This window comes from Heterodontus francisci, chromosome 42 (assembly GCF_036365525.1).
Source record: "Heterodontus francisci isolate sHetFra1 chromosome 42, sHetFra1.hap1, whole genome shotgun sequence".
Taxonomy (NCBI): domain Eukaryota; kingdom Metazoa; phylum Chordata; class Chondrichthyes; order Heterodontiformes; family Heterodontidae; genus Heterodontus; species Heterodontus francisci.
In genome coordinates this window covers 27,575,651-27,593,343 of record NC_090412.1, presented here as the reverse complement: position 1 = coordinate 27,593,343, position 17,693 = coordinate 27,575,651, and the positions used below count along the sequence as shown (strand labels likewise).

General features: G+C 46.3%; 1 protein-coding gene across 2 annotated transcripts in view; it reads right to left on the bottom strand.

The window, feature by feature from the left end:
- The window catches only part of pik3ap1 (phosphoinositide-3-kinase adaptor protein 1), a 140,670-nt gene that overhangs the window by 73,079 nt on the left and 49,898 nt on the right, over positions 1-17,693 (bottom strand). For both annotated transcript variants that reach the window (XM_068020248.1, XM_068020249.1), the window contains exon 3: positions 2,055-2,224. In XM_068020248.1, the coding sequence (XP_067876349.1) occupies positions 2,055-2,224 (170 nt within the window). The remainder of the gene's footprint in view (positions 1-2,054; positions 2,225-17,693) is intronic.

Here is a 17,693-nt window from a genome sequence, read left to right as displayed (position 1 = left end):
AGTTCCAGAATTTTGACCCAGCAACAGTGAAGGAATGGCAATATAGTTCCAAGTCAGGATGGTGTGTGACTTGGAGGGGAACTTGCAGGTGGTGCTATTCCCATGCATTTGCTGCCCTTGTCCTTTCCTCTTGGTAGAGGTCGTGGGTTTGGAAGGTGCTGTCTAAGGAGCCTTGGTGCGTTGCTGCAGTGCATCTTCTAGATGGTACACACTGCTGCCACTGTGCGTCGGTGGTGGTAGAGGGAGTGAATGTTTGTGGATGGGGTGCCAATCAAGAGGGCTGCTTTGTCCTGGATGGCATTGAGCTTCTTGAGTGTTGTTGGAGCTGCACCTATCCAGGCAAGCGGAGACTATTCCATCACACTCCTGACTTGTGCCCTGTTGATGGTGGACAGGCTTTGGGGAGTCAGGAAATGAGTTACTCACCTCAGGATTCCCAGCCTCTGACCTGCTCTTGTAGCCACGGTATTTATATGGCTACTCCAGTTCAGTTTCTGGTCAATGGTAACCCCCAGAATGTTGATAGTGGGGGATTCAGCAATGGTAATGCCATTGAATGTCATGGGGAGATGGTTAGATTCTCTCTTGTTGGAGATGGTCATTGCCTGGCACGTGTGTGGCGTGAATGTTACTTGCCACTTATCAGCCCAGGCCTGGATATTGTCCCGGTCTTGCTGCATTTCTACACGGACTGCTTCATATCTGAGGAGTTGCGAATGGTGCTGAACATTGTGCAATCATCAGCGAACATCCCCACTTCTGACCTTATGATTGAAGGAAGGTCATTGATGAAGCAACTGAAGATGGTTGAGCCTAGGACACTACCCTGAGGAACTCCTGCAGTGATGTCCTGGAGCTGAGATGATTGACCTCCAACAAGCACAACCATCTTCCATCCAGCGAAGAGTTTTCCCCCGATTCCCATTTACTCCAGTTTTCAAATGCTGCCTTGATGTCAAGGGCAGTCACTCTCACCTCACCTCTTGAGTTCAGCTCTTTTGTCCATGTTTGAACCAAGGTTTTAATGAGGTCAGGAGCTGAGTGGCCCTGGTGGAACCCAAACTGAGCATCACTGAGCAGGTTATTGCTAAGCAAGTGCCTCTTGATGGCACTGTCGATGAGACCTTCCATCACTTTACTGATGGGGCGGTAATTGGCTGGGTTGGACTTGTCCTGCTTTTTGTGTACAGGACATACCTGGGCAATTTTCCACATTGCAGGGTAGATGCCAGTGTTGTAGCTGTGCTAGAACAGCTTGGCTAGGGGCACGACAAGTTCTGGAGCACAGGTCTTCAGTACTATTGCCGGAATGTTGTCAGGGCCCGTAGCCTTTGCTGTATTCAGTGCCCTGGAGTGTAGATGATTGAGGGGTGATCTAATTGAAGTGTTTGAAATGTAGTGGAATTCATGGGGTACAGACAGTGGAGGAATCAAGAATGACGGGACACAATCTTAAGTTTGGATTGTGGCCATTCAGGAGTGAAATCAGGAAACACCTTTTCACACAAAATGTAGCAGAAATCTGGAACTCTCTCCTAAAAGGCTGTGGATGCTCAATTGGAACAAAAAGACTGAGATCAATAAGCTTTTGTTAGGAAAGGATATCTGTGGATCTAGAGCAACGGCAGAGCAGACTTAGGAGGCTGAATGGACTCCTCCCGTTCCTTTGATCCAATATCTTCCAATGTGCCTCGGACAGACTTTGTTTACTGATGCACTGAATTCCTCGCTCTTAATGTTATTAAAGTCAAGGGTGTTCAGCAAGAACATGGCCAACTGACATTAGGGCAGAGCTTGGTACCCGGATCCTGGGGGGAAAGCATCAGGACAGAGTAGTGACTGTGAGGGTGGATCTGACAACCTTTACGATGGCTGGGAGTTAGACCTGTGAGCCAATATAGGGGGAAAGGAGCAAGGAGGACTGAGAGCTCTCTGCACTATCAAAAGCATGAAACTAGTTCCAACATCTTATTTTATTTTGAGAAGCAACTCATCTTTGGTGATACAGTAACATATGGCTTGTATGTAACACCTGTGCGCTGGTTAATACCTACCCCACATTGGATCCTGTCTGGTAAAACTTTCACTGTGTTTTCTTGATGGTCTCTGGGAGATTGGGAACACAGTTCCCCAGGGGACTTTACAATGTTACTCCGCACTTTGGGTTGAGGCTCAGCTTGTGGTTCAGATTCAGTTGTGTCGCAGCCTGAGTCTCTGCTGTGGCCTGAAGAGGTGGAAATTTCACATGTTTGAATAAACACTGCAAATAGGTACAACAGCATTGCTTCCAGCAGTCCAACAAACCACTGAGACATATCTGACAGGGCTTCAGTCTCTCTACTTCCTTTTATCACCACAACTGCAATTACAGCTGATGGTTGCTCAAACACATGAAGAACCTGAGTGTAACTACAGGCCTCTTCGTCCCCTCTATTTAGAGGAATATGGTACTTTATTAGCTGGAAAGCAATTTGGGACACCCTGAGGTCATGAAATGCACAATATAATTGTCAACATTTCTTCTTTCTTTCGACGTGACTAAATATTAACTTGCACAACACCTCCGAGTTAACGTTAAAACTTCATGGCAAACTAAAGCATGCAAAGTGACTTGTTTAAGTCCGGTCTGTATACCAACAGCAAGGTTGGGCTTTGTTGTGAGACAGATTAATGATAATTTTGGGGGAAAAAGTTTGGAATTGCACCCCGTTAGGTATTGCATAAAGGCTGTTGTTCAATTCTAACTGAAACTGACCGCCAGTTTAACCCTACATGTCGAGTGCTTGGCCATTACTCTGGAATTGTGTTCCTCTTTCTTGTAGTTCAGTAGCCAGATGCAATGGAATAGGCCAAATCCAAGAAAAACAATCAGCCAGACACTATGCATTAAAAGTTTGGGGCCCACAGAGGACAAATGTGAGCATGGGGTCATCCCCTAACTTTTGTAGGTAAGATTCCTTTGTGTTTGTTACATGCCTGGTTTTTACTCAGATACTTTCCTTGTGCTGAACACCAACTCTCACAGGATCTGAAGGAATTAAAATTCCACAATGTCAGGATGTGATTTGAAGTTATTCTTTTAATGACTTGCCATTAATACGTCACACAGCGAAGAATCCGGGGCTGCCAGTAACAAAACCTTGAAGGCTTGTCAATGCGATGACACCACTGCCAACCTGAACATGGAGGTAACTCTCTGAAATCGTTTGATCAATACTTAAGGAAACAGAAAACTCAAAAACACACAACAGACCTCATATAAATTTCAGAAAAGACGAGGTCATTCCAACACAAACTGGTTATGAGCAAAGTAATAAGTGGTGAATGGAAAGCTATTTCTGGTGTGCAAGGAACACAATTAACTATAATTAACTCACTAGTTTCCCTTTCATTGCCCCTCCCCCTATCAACTTTTCTGATGCGCTGGGTCTTTTTTTGCCCAAGTACTCCCAACCTCTGATACCTCAGCCGGGATTTTATGTGGCCCCCCCCTGAGGCGGGGGTGGAGGTGTGGTGTGAGGGGGCATGGAGTATCGCAATGAGTGGTAGGGGTATGGAGGGCCCATCACCTCCCCATTGCCAAGCGATCTTCCCTGGTGCTGGGATAGGCTGACGATGGCCTTCCCGCCCAGAGGCAAACTGAGGCCTATTAGTGGTCATTTAAGGGCCTCTTCCCACCACTACTGGGATCTTACCAGTGGCGGGGGGGGTTGCCACCGCCATGCGGATGCCTCGTAACATGAGGCGCCGTCTCTTCGGGTTTGTGGGAAGAGGGGCCTCCTCTATGGGCAATCTGTGGCCCGCGGAGGACCCCCTCTGGGAACCAGTTTACCCCCGGACTGCACAACCACCCCTCAACCCACCCCTCCCCACCTCGCCAGAACCTTCAGAACTGGCCCTGGCGACTCTGCCTCACTTAGTGAGGCCCGGGGTTCCAGCCCTCTGATTGGCTGGCAACTCTTGGAGGCGGGATCCCCGTCTTTAAAGGGATCCCACCTCCTGTGACTTCGATTTAAAAAGACCGGTGGATCGCTCTGGAGGGTGGCGGGGGGCACGAAAAGGCAGAAGTGGGCTGTCCCCCAACTTTTCGGCCCAGCTGGATAATGAGCAGGAATCTAGTATGGTTTTGTTCCCTTCCCATATCAATTGAGGCCATAACTTTGCTCCTTATCTGTTACAAACACAAGAATGGAATATAAATCCTACACCACAGCCTCTCAGTATAAATCTTCTACATCAGCAGGATTACATTCCCTTTATTATCAGCTTTACGATCTTCAATGTGAAGGAAATCAGTGCTGAGGAACATTTATATATCTACACCTAGGTCACTCTGCTAAGGATCTTACCACTTACTTTGCTTACTTTAACTGTTCCCCAAAATCTACTCTGTCACATTTCTCTGCATTAAGCTATATCTGCATCTATCTACTCAGAACCTGTATGAGTGCTCTTACAATACTGCCTCACATCATTCTTCTTGCATCTGTGACCAAATCATTTATACCAATGGAAAACAGAACCCTTACATACATCCCTCCAATCCAAAAGCATCCATTTAGACCCCATCCCACCCACCCCACCGCCCTTTGCTTTCTGTCTGCTCACCATCCCTCGGTCCATGTGTCTATATTCCCTTTAATGGCACATGCCTTACTTTTTTATAACAAGTCCCTTATGTGGCACTTCATCAAATATCTTCTGGAAATTCAGCAAACAGCACATTCCCTTTAGCTACACATTAACTTCAACGGACAGTCAATTTGGAAGGGGTGTAAAACAGGTGGCCGACTCAAACATCACAGGGTGTGTTTGATTAAAATTACTCCCCAAGTTTCTGTCATGGTTACCTTGAATTTAACTTCTAATACTTTACACATTCACATTTGACACACATCATGCTCCTCAATCACTGCTTCACTTTTTTTCCTATTTTTTTCACAAACCTTCTCCTTAACCTATCTCCTCAGATAGGTCGCCCTATACCTCATTTAGTATTGTGGGCCCAAACTCACTAAAAAATGGATTGGGATTTTCAATCTCAGTTCCACTGGGAGACCCTTACAACCAGCAGACACAAAGCATTCACCAAGGCAACCACCATCTGCAAGCTGTAAATAAGGAATATGACAGAATATTCTTATCCAGATGGGTGCAGCTCCAACAACACTCAAGAAGCTTGACACTATCAGGGACAAAGCAGTTTACTTGATCAGCACCTCATCCATCAGTTTAAACGTCCATTCCCTCCCTCCACCACTGACGCACAGTGGCAGCAGTGTGTACTATCTACAAGATCATCTCGACAAGGCTTCCAAACCCACAACCTCCACCACCTAGCAGGACAAGGGCAGCAGATGCATGGGAACACCACCACCTGCAAGTTCCCCTCCAAGACACACAACACCCTGACTTGGAACTATATTGCCGTTCCTTCACTGTCGATGGGTTAAAATCCTGGAACTCCCTTCCTAACAGCACTGTGGGTGTACCTACCCCACACAGACTGCAACCTTTAAAGAAGGCAGCTCACCACCACCTTCTCAAGGGCAATTAGGGATGAGCAGTAAATGCTGGCCTGGCCAGCGACACATTCCAAAAATAAAGATTTTTTAAATTGTGGTAAATAAGTACAAGTTGCTTGTCTCTGATTCTGAAATGCAATCGAATCAAAATCTGGAAGGCTTGCAATGGACTGTAAATCAACTACACCCTTTCCTGGACTTGGAGGTAATAATAGTGGCAGTTCAGTACAGACAGTGCTGTACACAGTCAGTGAGTGCATTGCTATCTTTGTAAGCAAATCAGATTAAATGGCAAAGTTCAAGTCACCAGTGCGCATGTTATTTCCTCCAGTTTTCCCCATCCCAATGATGCCAACAGAACCTCAGTCCCCTCACACGTACTGCTACAGTTCCAAGATATCCGAAACTAAACAGATTTACAGAGAGACAACAACTTAAAATCTAAAACAAAAGCAGAACATGCTGGAAATCCTCAGCACGTCAGGCAGCATCTGTGGAGAGAGAAACAGAGTTCACGTCTCGGATTGATGAACCTGACAGTTTTCAAGCAAGCCAGAGAAACAGGGGAGGGAATGAACGAACAAATGGGAAGGTCGGTGATAAGGTGGAAGGTCGGAGAGATTAAATGGCAAAAGGGATGATGCTGCAAGGCTAAAGGGTGTGGGTCTCTAGGAGGTGTAAATGGGAGTAGCAGAGTCATCACCAACAGTTCCAATCCAAAAAAAGAAATGGGGGCAGAGGTTATAATCTGAAATTGTTGAACTCACTGTTGAGTCCGGAAGGCTGTGAAGTGCCTAATCAAAAGATGAGGTGCTGTTCCTCGGGTTTACGTTAAGCTTCATTGGGACACTGTAGGAGGCCGAGGACAGAGAGGTCAGAGAGGGATTTGGGTGGAGAATTAAAATGACAGGTGGTAGGAAGCTCGGGGTTAAGCTTACAGACTGAATGGAGGTGTTCAGCAAAGCGGTCACCCAATCTGCGTTGGGTCTCCACAATGTAGAGCAGACCACATTGTGAGCAGTGATTACAGTACACTAAGTTGAAAGAAGTACAAGTAAATCGCTGTCTCGCCTCAAAAGAGTGTTTGGGGCGCCAAACGATGAGAAGCGAGGAGGTAAAAGGACATGGCTTGCATCTCCTGCACTTGCCTGGGAAGGGGAGGGGTGTTGTGGGTGATTAAGGAGTGGATTAAGGCTGTTGCAGAGGGAACAGTCACTTCCGAATGCTGAAAGGGGAGAGGAGGGGAAGGTGTATTTGTTGATGGCATTATGCTGAAGGTATTGGAAATGGCGGAGGATGATGAGGACAATTGTGGCTCTGGGAGAGGGGAAGGGATGAGAACAGAAGTGTGGGAAATGGAACAGACAGGGTCAAGGGCCCTGTCAACTATGATGGGGGAGTGGGTTGGTGGTGGAATCTGTTGAGGAAAATGGAAGACACATCAGAAGCAGTGGTGTGGAAGGTTGCATCGTCAGAACAGATGCGATGGAGACAGAGAAACTGGGAGAATGGAATAGAGTCCTTACAGGAAGTGGAGTGGGCGGAAGCGTGGTCAAGATAGCTGTGGGAGTCAGTGGGCTTATCTCCAGAAATGGAGACAGAAAAGTCAAGGAAGGGAAGGGAAGAGTTGGATATGTATCATGTGAAGGTGAGGGAAGGGGGAAATTGGAAGCAAAGTTGATGTAATTTTCCAGTACAGGACAAAAGCAGGAAACAGCACCGAAACAGTCATCAATGTACCAGACAAATAGGTGAGGGAGAGCCTGAGCAGGACAGGAACAAAGAATGTTTTGCCTTTCACACAAAAAGGCAGGCATAGTTAGGACTCATGTGGGTACCCATGGCAAAACCTTTTATTTGGAGGAAGTAAGTGGAGTTAAAGGAGAAGTTGTTCAATTTTAGAACAATTTCAGCCAGGCGGAGGAGTGTGGTAGTGGATGGGAACTGGTTGGGCCTCTGTTCAAGGAAGAAGTGGAGAGCCCTCAGACCATCCTGGTGGGTGTAGAGAGATTGGATATCCATGGTGAAAAGAAGATGGTTAGGACCAGGAAACTGGAAATTGTTAAAGTGGCAGAAGGCGTTGGAAGAGTCATGGATGTAGGTGGGAGGAGACTGGACAAGTGGAGAAGAAACAGAGTCGAGATAGGAAGAAATCAGTTCAGTGGGGCAGGAACAGGCTGAAACAATAGATCTACAAGGGTGGTCCTGTTTGTGGATCTTGGGAAGGAGGTAGAAATGGGCTGCTCAGGTTTGGGGGGCTATGAGCAATGTACCCTCTAATTTTGTTTTGGAGTGTGATTTGTTTAAGTGGGAAGCCCCTTTAATTTCTTTTGCACAGCTGCACATGCACGGTAACTTAAAGGAGCTGAATGATGCGCAGCTTGTGCGGGGACTTCCAGGTTAATGTGCATTTGTGCAGCTTACAGGAAACATTGACTATGAGGTCATGGAGGGAAGATCTGCAGAGGAGATGAGGTCAGTGACAGTCTTAGAAACATTGGCTTGATGCTCAGCGGTGAGATCATGGTCCGGGGGGAGGTAGGAGGAAGTGCCAGAGAGTTGGCGTTCAGCCTCCGCTAGGTAGAGCTTGGTTCGCCAAACAACAGTGCCAACCTTGTTGGTAGGTTTGATGACAATGTTCGGCTTGGACTTGGGCAAACACAGTGTTGCAAGCTCAGAGGCAAATAGGTTTGAGTGAGAGAGGGAAACAGAGAAATTGTAGCGGCTGATGTTACACCCAGTTCTCAATGGAAAGATCTGGAGAGGGTAACTGTGTAAACTATAAATGGAACTAAAAGAAAGAAAGATTTAACATGAGCACTGTAAATAGACATTGTTTGAAATGGGTGAAATCCTACAGAAACCCCAAAACACTTTCAGAATCTGTTTGCCGTGGCAGTTCCCCATTTTTATAATTCATGCATCTATAAATCAAAGCTCCATCTTTCACTTTTCTATCATTACAAACTTTTTCTATCATTACAAACTTTTTCATCATTACAAACTTTTTCATCATTACAAACTTTCCCATCGTTACAAACTTTTCCACAAAGTGGTTGTGAAAAGAGTGCAGCGTGGGTAGAGTGGCAAAGTTAGTAATTTGGTGAGAGTGGGAATTCGCTGCAGATGGGGAAGGAGGTGTTGCTTTTTTGCCTCCAATACCTGAATTGGTCATGTTAATTTGAGGCAATAGATATTTAAAAATTTTCTCCAGTATTTAGTGCTTAGTGCAAGTCAGTGTGTAGAAAAAGAGAAAAAAACGTGCAACAAACTGAAAAGTAAAAATAAATAATATAAATAATCTGGACTATGATATGATAGAGCAGGTTGTATGTCTGGACTGCAGTTGTAGGAGTCTGTGGACAGCAAGACTGTCCCGAGCAAACACATCTGCTGTTGATGTCTCCGTTTCAACTCTCTCCGGCTCGCAGCCATTAGGTTGAAGTGCAAGTTGGAGACACTCCAACACATAAGGGAGAGGGAGCTGTAGTCGGAAAGTTTGCTGCAGATTTTGGTCACACCTCGTAAAGAAGTATAGGTTCAGAGAGGGATTGGTGTGACCAATAGTGTACAGAATAAGGGGAACCCAGGTGAGATAAAGAAACTGATCCTATCCAACAGGTATATACATGCTACCTGTGAGGATAAGGATAAAGACTGTCGGAAGGACAGCCAAAATGCGGACCATGGCATCTTGGAGCAGGAGGTTGTCCAAAGTGGGAAGCAGAATGAGGGAGGTGTAATATGGTATTTGTAGAGGGTTCAATAATTAGGGGGACGGATAACATTGTTTGCAAGCAGGATTGAGAGTCCCTCATGGTTTGTTGCCTTCTTGGTGCCAGGGTGAGGGACATCTCAACCAGTTTGAAAGGATATTGGAAAGGGAGGGGGAGGATCCAGTCATTGTGAACTATGTTGGGACCAACCAACATTGGGAAGAGTAGGCAAGAGGTCCCATTTGGAGAGAATCAGGAACTAGGAGCTAAATTAAAGAACAGGACATCAAGGGTTATAATCTCTAGATTATTACCCAAGCCACATACAGATTAGGAAGTTGAACACGCGGCTGAGGATGTAGGAAAGAGGGGTTCCATTTCACTGGACACTAGCATCAGTATTGGAACAGGAAGGAACTGTCCCATTGGGATGGACTCCACCTGAAATACTCTGGGACCAGGGTCCAAGCAGAAAGGTTAAATAGGTCAGTCACAAGGGCTTTAAACTAGTAAATGGGATGGGGCAGGAAGAAGAAATGTTCGAGCAAAACACTAGAGCAGAGGCTCAGATTAGGGTGTGCGGGCCAAATAATCATTCATTATACAAATGTACAGAGTATAGGAATAAATTAAATGAATTGCAACTCAAATTCAAATTGGAGTGTTTGACATGGTAACCATTACGAAGACATGGCTGGAAGACAGTCAGGACTGGGAACTAAATATACCAGGTTATAAGGTCGAACAGGAAAGACGGGGAAAATGGGAGAGTTGGAGGAGTCGACTCAGTGATTAAAGATGAAATCACTCTGACGATGAGAGAATATAATGAGATGTAAGCAGGCAGTGGAGACTTTACGGGTAGAATTAAGAAATAGAAAAGGATTTAAGACAGACCGGGAGTTGTGTACAGACCCCCTGGTAGCAGCTGGGAAATGGTAGAATGTATAAATACTGAGATTAGACAAGCATATAGCAAAGGCAGAGTGGTTTTAATAGGGGATTTTAACTTTCATATAAATTGGGATAAGCAGACCAGCACATGCCAGAAATGTAGTGAATTTCATGAGTGTGTTTGGATAGTTTTCTGCAGCAATATGTCATAGAGTGGGGCAGGACATATTATACTTAGTAATGAGAAATGAGCCAGATTTACTTAACAGCCCAACAATGCATGAACATTTTTCTAACAGCGATCTTAATGCGGTCATGCAGGCCCCCACCTGCCAGGAATGAGGCACATTAATCTCACCACATGAACATTGATTTTTAAACTGTTACTGAAGTAAAGAAAGAACTTACTTTAAAAACAAACACCAGACCCTTGACTGGAAAGACATTTGCATAGTAACAGACAGTGCTTGGAAAGGACAAAGGGGCCACTCCCTGCTCCAATTTAATCTACAATGGACTTTTGATTACCAGATGTTGAAGGAGGAGAGACTAGCATTCCAGGTTAACTGCTAAGATGGCCGAATTCACAAAACAGACGTGGTCAGACCAGTTTAGTCACATGACTAACTGGCTGTTGGAGTTTTTTGAATTTGAACTTGCCACAGAGAATTTGAACTCAGAAAGCTGTTTGCTCCTGGACTGGAAAATACTTCTCTCCTGTCTGCTCTCATCTCACTCTCACCAGCTTCGGAATCCATTGAAGATATATGAACCCCAAGAGAGAAAAGTCTCCTACAGTGAACAAGGTTTAAGAAGAATACTGGACCCCAATGAAAAGCAAGATCTACCTACAAGCAAGGACTACAGCGAGCTCGAAGCACAGCAACAAAAACCCTTCTTCGGAGATTGCCTCAAACCTCTCTACTTTATTTTTTCTTCTGCTCTTTTCTGTCTCTATTTGCATGTGTGTATTGCATATGCATGCTTTTGTGTGCGCGGCCTGTATTTGTAGGCGTTACCCGAATTAGAGTTTAAGTTTAAGTTTTAATAAATTTCACTTTTCTTCTTTAAACCTAAGAAAGCCTGTTGTGTTCATTTCTTTGTCTTATAATTGGAAAGTGGTGAACAAGGATTCACCAAGGGGGAGCTCAAAACACAGTGTGTTTAAAAAAAACCCTCTTACTGTAAGACCAGGTGAAGGCTGAGAAAGACCCCTTCGACACCTGGTCATAACAGTACATTCAATGTAGTGTTTGAAAGGGAGAAATGTGAAACAGATGCTAAAGATTCTAGATTTAAGGCTGACTTCAATGGGATGAGACAGAAACTGTCCACAGTGAACTGGGCAAATCTATTAATAGATAAAATGACAGCAGATCAGTGGGAGGTGTTCAAAAAAAGAGTTTGATGTGATACAGAACTAGTTGATATCTCTCAGGGGCAAGAGCTCTACTTGCCAAAAAAGACAGCCGTGGACAAATAACAAGGTAAGAGACAACATAAAAATAAGAGGAAGCATGCAAATTGCAAAAAAAAAGCACTGATTCTGGTGAATGGGCAAGATGCAAACAAGAGCAAAGGGTGACGAAACAGAGAGCTACAAAAAGGGAGTTTGAAAAGAAACTTGCAAAGAAAATCGAAATCAACACAAAAGTCTTTAACAATTATATTAGGTAAAAAAACTGTGGTCAGCAGCAATGTGGGCCCCTTAATAACTCATAGCGGTGATATTATCAGTGATAATAAGGAAATGGCAGACATATTGAATAATTACTTTGTGTCAGTATTTATAGTAGAGGAAGAGGTCAACATGTCAGACATCCCAAGGAAACTATTATTGAATCAAGGACAGGAACTTAATAAAATTAACGAAATCAAAATAACAGAAATAGAGAAAATAACAGCACTAAAAAGTGACAAATCCCCAGGAACAGATGGCTTCCATCATAGGATTTAAAGGAAGTAGGTAAGAACATTGCAGATGCCCTAACTATAATCTTCCCAAGTTCTCTCATTTGGGAAACTGTTCCTTTAGGTTGGAAATTTGTGCATGTCACTCTGCTAATGAAGAAATGAGGGAATTATAGACCAGTTAGCCTAACACCTGTTGTTGGGAATGTGCTGGAGTCTATAATTAAGAATAGGGTGACTAAACACCTTGAAACTTTTCAATTGATCGGAGAGAGCCAGCATGGATTTGTAAAGGGTAAGTCATGCCTGACAAACCTGATTGAGCTTTTTGAAGAGGTGACTAAATGGCCTCCTTTTGTGCTGTAAGTTTCTATAATTCTATGACTCTAAAGTAGTGGGCAGCGGGATGCCGATGCTTGTTATTTATATGGGCTTCCAAAAGGCATTTGATAAAATCCCTCATAAGATACTATTAGCTAAAGTTGATGCTCTTGGAATTGGAGGCAAATTATAGACCTGGTTAGGAAATTGCCTAGGCGGCAAGATCGGAGAGTAGGGATAATGGGCAGGTACTCTAATTGACAGGATGTGACTAATGATATCTGCAAGGATCTGAGTTTGGGCCTCAACCACTCACCATATTTGTTACCGACTTAGATAGAAAGCCACATATGCAAATTTGCCAAGAACACAAAAGAAGGCGGCATTCATAGAATCATAGAATGGTTACAGCACAGAAGGAGTCCATACGGCCTGTCCTGACCATGTCGGTTCTCTGTAAGAGCAACTCAGCTAGTTGCAGCTACCCATCACCCCACCTTTTTCCCAGAGCCCTCCAAATATTTTCTATTCAGATAATTATCAACGTGACTTTTGAAAGCCATTATTGAACCTGCCTCCACCACACTCTCAGGCAGTGCATTCCAGATCATAAACAGTCACTGAACCTGCCTCCACCACACTCTCAGACAGTGCATTCCAGATCCTAAACACTCACTGAACCTGCCTCCACCACACTCTCAGGCAGTGCATTCCAGATCCTAACTACTCACTGAACCTGCCTCCACCACATTCTCACAGTGCATTCCAGATCCTAACTACTCACTGAACCTGCCTCCACCACATTCTCAGACAGTGCATTCCAGATCCTAACTACTCACTGAAGCTGCCTGCACCACACTCTCAGACAGTGCATTCCAGATCATAAACAGTCACTGAACCTGCCTCCACCACACTCTCAGACAGTGCATTCCAGATCCTAAACACTCACTGAACCTGCCTCCACCACACTCTCAGACAGTGCATTCCAGATCCTAAACACTCACTGAACCTGCCTCCACCACACTCTCAGGCAGTGCATTCCAGATCCTAACTACTCACTGAACCTGCCTCCACCACATTCTCAGACAGTGCATTCCAGATCCTAACTACTCACTGAACCTGCCTCCACCACATTCTCAGACAGTGCATTCCAGATCCTAAACACTCACTGAACCTGCCTCCACCACACTCTCAGACAGTGCATTCCAGATCCTAAACACTCACTGAACCTGCCTCCACCACACTCTCAGACAGTGCATTCCAGATCCTAAACACTCGCTGAACCTGCCTCCACCACACTCTCAGACAGTGCATTCCAGATCCTAACTACTCACTGAACCTGCCTCCACCACATTCTCAGACAGTGCATTCCAGATCCTAAACACTCACTGAACCTGCTTCCACCACACTCTCAGACAGTGCATTCCAGATCCTAAACACACACTGAACCTGCCTCCATCACACTCTCAGGCAGTGCATTCCAGATCCTAAACACTCACTGAACCTGCCTCCACCACATTCTCAGACAGTGCATTCCAGATCCTAACTACTCACTGAACCTGCCTCCACCACACTCTCAGACAGTGCATTCCAGATCCTAAACACTCACTGAACCTGCCTCCACCACACTCTCAGACAGTGCATTCCAGATCCTAAACACTCACTGAACCTGCCTCCACCACACTCTCAGACAGTGCATTCCAGATCCTAAACACTCGCTGAACCTGCCTCCACCACACTCTCAGACAGTGCATTCCAGATCCTAACTACTCACTGAACCTGCCTCCACCACATTCTCAGACAGTGCATTCCAGATCCTAACTACTCACTGAACCTGCTTCCACCACACTCTCAGACAGTGCATTCCAGATCCTAAACACACACTGAACCTGCCTCCATCACACTCTCAGGCAGTGCATTCCAGATCCTAAACACTCACTGAACCTGCCTCCACCACACTCTCAGACAGTGCATTCCAGATCATAAACAGTCACTGAACCTGCCTCCACCACACTCTCAGACAGTGCATTCCAGATCCTATCTACTCACTGAACCTGCCTCCACCACATTCTCAGACAGTGCATTCCAGATCCTAAACACTCGCTGAACCTGCCTCCACCACACTCTCAGACAGTGCATTCCAGATCCTAAACACACACTGAACCTGCCTCCATCACACTCTCAGGCAGTGCATTCCAGATCCTAAACACTCACTGAACCTGCCTGCACCACACTCTCAGACAGTGCATTCCAGATCCTAAACACTCACTGAACCTGCCTCCACCACACTCTCAGACAGTGCATTCCAGATCCTAAACACTCACTGAACCTGCCTCCACCACACTCTCAGGCAGTGCATTCCAGATCCTAAACACTCACTGAACCTGCCTGCACCACACTCTCAGACAGTGCATTCCAGATCCTAAACACTCACTGAACCTGCCTCCACCACACTCTCAGACAGTGCATTCCAGATCCTAAACACTCACTGAACCTGCCTCCACCACACTCTCAGACAGTGCATTCCAGATCCTAAACACTCACTGAACCTGCCTCCACCACACTCTCAGACAGTGCATTCCAGATCCTAAACACTCACTGAACCTGCCTGCACCACACTCTCAGACAGTGCATTCCAGATCCTAAACACTCACTGAACCTGCCTCCACCACACTCTCAGACAGTGCATTCCAGATCCTGACCACTTGCTGAATCTGCCTCCACCACATTCTCAGACAGTGCATTCCAGATCCTAACTACTCACTGAACCTGCCTCCACCACACTCTCAGACAGTGCATTCCAGATCCTAAACACTCACTGAACCTGCCTGCACCACACTCTCAGACAGTGCATTCCAGATCCTAAACACTCACTGAACCTGCCTGCACCACACTCTCAGACAGTGCATTCCAGATCCTGACCACTTGCTGAATCTGCCTCCACCACATTCTCAGACAGTGCATTCCAGATCCTAACTACTCGCTGAACCTGCCTCCACCACACTCTCAGACAGTACATTCCAGATCTTAAACACTCACTGAACCTGCCTCCACCACACTCTCAGACAGTGCATTCCAGATCCTAAACACACACTGAACCTGCCTCCACCACACTCTCAGACAGTGCATTCCAGATCCTAAACACTCACTGAACCTGCCTCCACCACACTCACAGGCAGTGCATTCCAGATCCTAACTACTCACTGAACCTGCCTCCACCACACTCTCAGACAGTACGTTCCAGATCTTAAACACTCGCTGAACCTGCCTCCACCACACTCTCAGACAGTGCATTCCAGATCCTAAACACACACTGAACCTGCCTCCACCACACTCTCAGACAGTGCATTCCAGATCCTAAACACTCACTGAACCTGCCTCCACCACACTCTCAGACAGTGCATTCCAGATCCTAAACACTCGCTGAACCTGCCTCCACCACACTCTCAGACAGTGCATTCCAGATCCTAAACACACACTGAACCTGCCTGCACCACACTCTCAGACAGTGCATTCCAGATCCTAAACACACACTGAACCTGCCTCCACCACACTCTCAGACAGTGCATTCCAGATCCTAAACACTCGCTGAACCTGCCTCCACCACACTCTCAGACAGTGCATTCCAGATCCTAAACACACACTGAACCTGCCTGCACCACACTCTCAGACAGTGCATTCCAGATCCTAAACACTCGCTGAACCTGCCTCCACCACACTCACAGACAGTGCATTCCAGATCCTAAACACTCGCTGAACCTGCCTCCACCACACTCACAGGCAGTGCATTCCAGATCCTAACTACTCACTGAACCTGCCTCCACCACACTCTCAGACAGTGCATTCCAGATCCTAAACACTCGCTGAACCTGCCTCCACCACACTCTCAGGCAGTGCATTCCAGATCCTAAACACTCGCTGAACCTGCCTCCACCACACTCTCAGGCAGTGCATTCCAGATCCTAAACACACACTGAACCTGCCTGCACCACACTCTCAGACAGTGCATTCCAGATCCTAAACACTCGCTGAACCTGCCTCCACCACACTCACAGACAGTGCATTCCAGATCCTAAACACTCGCTGAACCTGCCTCCACCACACTCACAGGCAGTGCATTCCAGATCCTAACTACTCACTGAACCTGCCTCCACCACACTCTCAGACAGTGCATTCCAGATCCTAAACACTCGCTGAACCTGCCTCCACCACACTCTCAGGCAGTGCATTCCAGATCCTAAACACTCGCTGAACCTGCCTCCACCACACTCTCAGACAGTGCATTCCAGATCCTAACTACTCGCTGCATAAAAAAGCTTTTCTTCATGTCGCCTCAGGTTCTTTTGCCAATCATCTTAAATCGGTGTCCTCTAGTTCTCGACCCTTCTGCCAATGGGAACAGTTTCTCTCTATTTACTCTACACAGACCCCTCATGATTTTGAACACCTCTATCAAATCTCCTCTCAACCTTCTCTTCTCTCAGGAGAACAGCCCCAGCTTTGCCAATCTATCCACATAACTGAAGTCTCTCATCCCTGGAACCATTCTCGTAAATCTTTTCTGCACCTTCTCCAATGCATTCACTTTCTTCCTCGGGCTGAATTTTCTTCTCCTGTCGCCAGGATTGGTGGCGGGCGAACAAATTGGTCAGTGCCGCCATGCCACTGTGATCTACCTCGCGGTGGTCCAGGGAAACGTGCCAGTCGGGCCACTCCACCCCCCAATCACGTGGAGGGGAAGCTCTGCGACGTCCTGCCAGCTCATTTAAATTTTTAAAGTCCTACCCCCACCAGTGTCCCGCAAAATAACTATCACTCCATTCCCCCCCACATAACAATTAAATGCATTAGTTCCACTCCCCCCCGCAAAACACTTAGCTGCAAGACTTGACCTTCCCACCCCCAAGCTGATCAAAGTGCAGAGGTCATCCTCCCCTACACTATTAATGGTGATCGGAACCCATTTCTCCTCCCCAACCCCCTGCACTGCACTAAAAAAATCATAAGTTCCCCCCTTCCCCAACACGGTGGCGCCTGCTTTCCCTGGACGGGAAAGTGAAGGCACGCGAGTGCCGGCCGCTGCTCAGAAGATCCCAGGAAAAAGATAAGTGTTAATTTTATTCAAATATCTAAAGCCAGGTCCCGCCACCACAGAGCTTCGCTGCTCTCAGGAAGATCGGACCCGGCATTCCCGGTGTCGGACTCCGTGGTGGGCTGCTGCCACTCCAATCTTCTGGCTCCCCCCGCCCCAGCCATGGATCCCGACGTCAGGACCTCTACAAAATCCTGCCGCTGGATTGTGGTGCCCAGAATTGGACACAATACT